The following is a 6,541-nucleotide window of genomic DNA, read 5'->3' as shown; positions in this document are numbered from 1 at the left end:
TGAAATGCTGGTGTTTCTAGCTCCAACAGTGAAATGCTGGTGTTTCTAGCTCCAACAGTGAAATGCTGGTGTTTCTAGCTCCAACAGTGAAATGCTGGTGTTTCTAGCTCCAACAGTGAAATGCTGGTGTTTCTAGCATCAACAGTGAAATGCTGGTGTTCCTAGTTCCAACAGTGAAATGCTGGTGTTCCTAGCTCCAACAGTGAAATGCTGGTGTTCCTAGTTCCAACAGTGAAATGCTGGTGTTTCTAGCTCCAACAGTGAAATGCTGGTGTTTCTAGCTCCAACAGTGAAATGCTGGTGTTTCTAGCTCCAACAGTGAAATGCTGGTGTTTCTAGCTCCAACAGTGAAATGCTGGTGTTTCTAGCTCCAACAGTGAAATGCTGGTGTTCCTAGTTCCAACAGTGAAATGCTTGTGTTTCTAGCTCCAACAGTGAAATGCTGGTGTTTCTAGCTCCAACAGTGAAATGCTGGTGTTTCTAGCTCCAACAGTGAAATGCTGGTGTTTCTAGCTCCAACAGTGAAATGCTGGTGTTCCTAGCTCCAACAGTGAAATGCTGGTGTTTCTAGCTCCAACAGTGAAATGCTGGTGTTTCTAGCTCCAACAGTGAAATGCTGGTGTTTCTAGCTCCAACAGTGAAATGCTGGTGTTTCTAGCTCCAACAGTGAAATGCTGGTGTTCCTAGCTCCAACAGTGAAATGCTTGTGTTCCTAGCTCCAACAGTGAAATGCTGGTGTTTCTAGCTCCAACAGTGAAATGCTGGTGTTTCTAGCTCCAACAGTGAAATGCTTGTGTTCCTAGCTCCAACAGTGAAATGCTGGTGTTCCTAGCTCCAACAGTGAAATGCTGGTGTTCCTAGCTCCAACAGTGAAATGCTGGTGTTCCTAGCTCCAACAGTGAAATGCTGGTGTTCCTAGCTCCAACAGTGAAATGCTGGTGTTTCTAGCTCCAACAGTGAAATGCTGGTGTTTCTAGCTCCAACAGTGAAATGCTGGTGTTTCTAGCTCCAACAGTGAATGCTGGTGTTCCTAGCTCCAACAGTGAAATGCTGGTGTTTCTAGCTCCAACAGTGAAATGCTGGTGTTTCTAGCTCCAACAGTGAAATGCTGGTGTTTCTAGCTCCAACAGTGAAATGCTGGTGTTTCTAGCTCCAACAGTGAAATGCTGGTGTTTCTAGCTCCAACAGTGAAATGCTGGTGTTTCTAGCTCCAACAGTGAAATGCTGGTGTTTCTAGCTCCAACAGTGAAATGCTGGTGTTTCTAGCTCCAACAGTGAAATGCTGGTGTTTCTAGCATCAACAGTGAAATGCTGGTGTTCCTAGTTCCAACAGTGAAATGCTGGTGTTTCTAGTTCCAACAGTGAAATGCTGGTGTTCCTAGTTCCAACAGTGAAATGCTGGTGTTTCTAGCTCCAACAGTGAAATGCTGGTGTTTCTAGCTCCAACAGTGAAATGCTGGTGTTTCTAGCTCCAACAGTGAAATGCTGGTGTTTCTAGCTCCAACAGTGAAATGCTGGTGTTTCTAGCTCCAACAGTGAAATGCTGGTGTTCCTAGTTCCAACAGTGAAATGCTTGTGTTTCTAGCTCCAACAGTGAAATGCTGGTGTTTCTAGCTCCAACAGTGAAATGCTGGTGTTTCTAGCTCCAACAGTGAAATGCTGGTGTTTCTAGCTCCAACAGTGAAATGCTGGTGTTCCTAGCTCCAACAGTGAAATGCTGGTGTTTCTAGCTCCAACAGTGAAATGCTGGTGTTTCTAGCTCCAACAGTGAAATGCTGGTGTTTCTAGCTCCAACAGTGAAATGCTGGTGTTTCTAGCTCCAACAGTGAAATGCTGGTGTTCCTAGCTCCAACAGTGAAATGCTTGTGTTCCTAGCTCCAACAGTGAAATGCTGGTGTTTCTAGCTCCAACAGTGAAATGCTGGTGTTTCTAGCTCCAACAGTGAAATGCTGGTGTTTCTAGCTCCAACAGTGAATGCTGGTGTTCCTAGCTCCAACAGTGAAATGCTGGTGTTTCTAGCTCCAACAGTGAAATGCTGGTGTTTCTAGCTCCAACAGTGAAATGCTGGTGTTTCTAGCTCCAACAGTGAAATGCTGGTGTTTCTAGCTCCAACAGTGAAATGCTGGTGTTTCTAGCTCCAACAGTGAAATGCTGGTGTTCCTAGCTCCAACAGTGAAATGCTGGTGTTCCTAGCTCTAACAGTGAAATGCTGGTGTTTCTAGCTCCAACAGTGAAATGCTGGTGTTTCTAGCCCCAACAGTGAAATGCTGGTGTTTCTAGCTCCAACAGTGAAATGCTGGTGTTCCTATCTCCAACAGTGAAATGCTGGTGTTTCTAGCTCCAACAGTGAAATGCTGGTGTTTCTAGCTCCAACAGTGAAATGCTGGTGTTTCTAGCTCCAACAGTGAAATGCTGGTGTTTCTAGCTCCAACAGTGAAATGCTGGTGTTCCTAGCTCCAACAGTGAAATGCTGGTGTTCCTAGCTCCAACAGTGAAATGCTGGTGTTTCTAGCTCCAACAGTGAAATGCTGGTGTTTCTAGCCCCAACAGTGAAATGCTGGTGTTTCTAGCTCCAACAGTGAAATGCTGGTGTTCCTAGCTCCAACAGTGAAATGCTGGTGTTTCTAGCTCCAACAGTGAAATGCTGGTGTTTCTAGCTCCAACAGTGAAATGCTGGTGTTTCTAGCTCCAACAGTGAAATGCTGGTGTTTCTAGCTCCAACAGTGAAATGCTGGTGTTTCTAGCATCAACAGTGAAATGCTGGTGTTTCTAGCTCCAACAGTGAAATGCTGGTGTTCCTAGCTCCAACAGTGAAATGCTGGTGTTCCTAGCTCCAACAGTGAAATGCTGGTGTTTCTAGCTCCAACAGTGAAATGCTGGTGTTTCTAGCTCCAACAGTGAAATGCTGGTGTTTCTAGCATCAACAGTGAAATGCTGGTGTTTCTAGCTCCAACAGTGAAATGCTGGTGTTCCTAGCTCCAACAGTGAAATGCTGGTGTTCCTAGCTCCAACAGTGAAATGCTGGTGTTTCTAGCTCCAACAGTGAAATGCTGGTGTTTCTAGCTCCAACAGTGAAATGGTGGTGTTCCTAGCTCCAACAGTGAAATGCTGGTGTTTCTAGCTCCAACAGTGAAATTGCTGGTGTTCCTAGCTCCAACAGTGAAATGCTGGTGTTTCTAGCTCCAACAGTGAAATGCTTGCGTTCCTGTTCATAGCCAGTATGTAATGGTGTGTATAGCCAGTATGTAATGGTGTGTATAGACTGTAAATAATGGTATATAGACAGTATGGACAGCATATAATATAAGGAAGTTGCTAACTAGCGTTAGCGTTAGCAACTAAGTAGCATTAGCATAATGACTGGGCTAGCAGATACCATAGACTTCCAGTCATAAAAATGGTTTCCACGAGTTCATCTGACTCTGGGTCAGTAGATAAAGGGCCTCATCTGACTCTGGGTCAGTATATAAAGGGCCCCATCTGACTCTGGGTCAGTAGATAAAGGGCCTCATCTGACTCTGGGTCAGTAGATAAAGGGCCTCATCTGACTCTGGGTCAGTAGATAAAGGACCTCATCTGACTCTGGGTCAGTAGATAAAGGGCCTCATCTGACTCTGGGTCAGTAGATAAAGGGCCTCATCTGACTCTGGGTCAGTAGATAAAGGACCTCATCTGACTCTGGGTCAGTAGATAAAGGACCTCATCTGACTCTGGGTCAGTAGATAAAGGGCCCCATCTGACTCTGGGTCAGTAGATAAAGGGCCCCATCTGACTCTGGGTCAGTAGATAAAGGGCCTCATCTGACTCTGGGTCAGTAGATAAAGGACCTCATCTGACTCTGGGTCAGTAGATAAAGGGCCTCATCTGACTCTGGGTCAGTAGATAAAGGACCTCATCTGACTCTGGGTCAGTAGATAAAGGGCCTCATCTGACTCTGGGTCAGTAGATAAAGGGCCTCACCTGACTCTGGGTCAGTAGATAAAGGGCCTCATCTGACTCTGGGTCAGTAGATAAAGGGCTTCATCTGACTCTGGGTTAGTAGATAAAGGGCTTCATCTGACTCTGGGTCAGTAGATAAAGGACCTCATCTGACTCTGGGTCAGTAGATAAAGGACCTCATCTGACTCTGGGTCAGTAGATAAAGGACCTCATCTGACTCTGGGTCAGTAGATAAAGGGCCTCATCTGACTCTGGGTCAGTAGATAAAGGGCCTCATCTGACTCTGGGTCAGTAGATAAAGGGCTTCATCTGACTCTGGGTTAGTAGATAAAGGGCCTCATTGCCCAAATCCCAAAGTATCCCTTTATTAATTTAATTAATTTAATAATACTGAATATTAATGTGGAGATATTATTAAATATGTATATATTTATAGGTACTTAGTTTAAAACTTCTTCGGGATCGATGTCCCTTCCACGGGACGGTTGAGCTAATGTAGGCTAATGCGATTAGCATGAGGTTGTAAGTAACAAGAACATCTCCCAGGACATAGACATATCGGATATCGGCAGAAAGCTTAAATTCTTGTTAATATAACTGCACTGTCCAATTTACAGTAGCTATTACAGTGAAAGAATAGTTGTCGCAGTAGTTGTTATTAGTTTTAGACCTATCAGTAGTTGTACAACAACTTTCATATTATTATTAGTCTATTGTTATTTTTATCAGACAGTAGTTTCTATTTTATTATTATTAATATTGTTATTTTTATCAGACAGTAGTTTCCATTTTATTATTAATAGTATTATTATTAGTCTATTGTTATTTTTATCAGACAGTAGTTTCTATTTTATTATTATTAATATTGTTATTTTTATCAGACAGTAGTTCCCATTTTATTATTAATATTATAAATATTATTAGTTCATTGTTATCATTATCAAACAATAGTTCCCATAGTATAATATGTTTTATTAATATTATTATTAATATTGTTATTTATATCAGACAGTAGTTCTCATATTGTTATTATTACTAAGTATTGTTGGTTTTATTTGTTTCCTATTTTTACTTGACACTTGAAAATGAGATGGTATAGGGAAATGAAATTAAAGCGTGTAGAGTCTGTGTGTGTGTGTGTGTGTGTGTGTGTGTGTGTGTGTGTGTGTGTGTGTGTGTGTGTGTGTGTGTGTGTGTGTGTGTGTGTGTGTGTGTGTGTGTGTGTGTGTGTGTGCGTGTTCCTCACTTCTCTATGGGCAGAGCGTGTGGTCCAGAGATGGAGTATCTGTAGAGGAACGTCAGGAAGTTCCTGAATGAGTCAAAGAACGGCCAGTGTGACAGCAAACAGATACTCTTGTTAGCGTGAACGCTCTTTGTCCCCTCGCTGCTATTGCACGTGCCCGGTAGCCCCAGGAGAGAACGCTGTCTGTCACTCAGCTGGTCCTCTGGGTACGGCTCATAGAACTGGATGGCAGCTCCATACACCTGGAGAGAAGTAGACGAACACACACACACACACACACACACACACACACACACACACACACACACACACACACACACACACACACACACACACACACACACACACACACACACACACACACACACACACACACACACACAACAGTAAGTAACATATCCGCAAATCCCCAAGATTTTGTTCTTAACCTACTTGCCTAGTTAAATAAAGGTAAAATAAATAAAATAAAATATCTGTCTGTCTGTGTGTGTGTCAGAGGAGGCTAGTGGGAGGAGCTTTAGGAGGACGGTTTCATTGTAATGGCTGGAATGGAAATGGTATCAAACACATCATGCATGTGCAACCCACGTTCAATTATTCCATTCCAGCCATTACAATGAGCCCTTCCTACCTATAGCTTATCCTACCAGCCTCCTCTGGTGTGTGCTTGTACCCACCTTGTCTCCAGAGGCCCCAGTCAGCACAAAGGTAGAGAAGACAGGCAAGGAGTGTTTGGTGTGAGCTGGCCAGAACTCAATGCTAGCGCCCATGGGCAGACAGAACAGAGGAACAGACTCCGGCAGGGGAAAAGACTCATCGTCCTCCTCTGGGTACCGACACAACAGACCTAGAGAGAGAAATCAGTCAATATTCTGTCCTATTACACTGTCTAATATTCTGTCCTATTACACTGTCTAATATCCTGTCCTATTACACTGTCTAATATTCTGTCCTATTACACTGTCTAATATTCTGTCCTATTACACTGTCCAATATTCTTTCCTATGACACTGTCTGTTCAATATTCTGTCCTATTACACTGTCTAATATTCTGTCCTATTACACTGTCTGTTCAATATTCTGTCCTATTACACTGTCTGTTCAATACTCTGTCCTATTACACTGTCTAATATTCTGTCCTATTACACTGTCTAATATCCTGTTCTATTACACTGTCTAATATTCTGTCCTATTACACTGTCTGTTCAATAGCCTGTCCTATTACACTGTCTAATATTCTGTCCTATTACACTGTCTAATATCCTGTCCTATTACACTGTCTAATATTCTGTCCTATTACACTGTCTAATATCCTGTCCTATAACACTGTCTAATATTCTGTCCTATTACACTGTCTAA

General features: G+C 42.9%; 1 protein-coding gene across 3 annotated transcripts in view; it reads right to left on the bottom strand.

The window, feature by feature from the left end:
* Nucleotides 1-6,541, bottom strand: part of dennd4a (DENN/MADD domain containing 4A) — a 182,295-nt gene that overhangs the window by 150,992 nt on the left and 24,762 nt on the right. For all 3 annotated transcript variants that reach the window (XM_055910129.1, XM_055910128.1, XM_055910130.1), the window contains exons 6-7: nt 5,860-6,029; nt 5,186-5,424 (exon numbers count right to left, since the gene is read on the bottom strand). In XM_055910129.1, the coding sequence (XP_055766104.1) occupies nt 5,186-5,424; nt 5,860-6,029 (409 nt within the window). The remainder of the gene's footprint in view (nt 1-5,185; nt 5,425-5,859; nt 6,030-6,541) is intronic.

Source organism: Salvelinus fontinalis, unplaced genomic scaffold (assembly GCF_029448725.1).
Source record: "Salvelinus fontinalis isolate EN_2023a unplaced genomic scaffold, ASM2944872v1 scaffold_0001, whole genome shotgun sequence".
Classification (NCBI taxonomy): domain Eukaryota; kingdom Metazoa; phylum Chordata; class Actinopteri; order Salmoniformes; family Salmonidae; genus Salvelinus; species Salvelinus fontinalis.
This window is presented reverse-complemented; position numbering and strand designations above follow the sequence as displayed.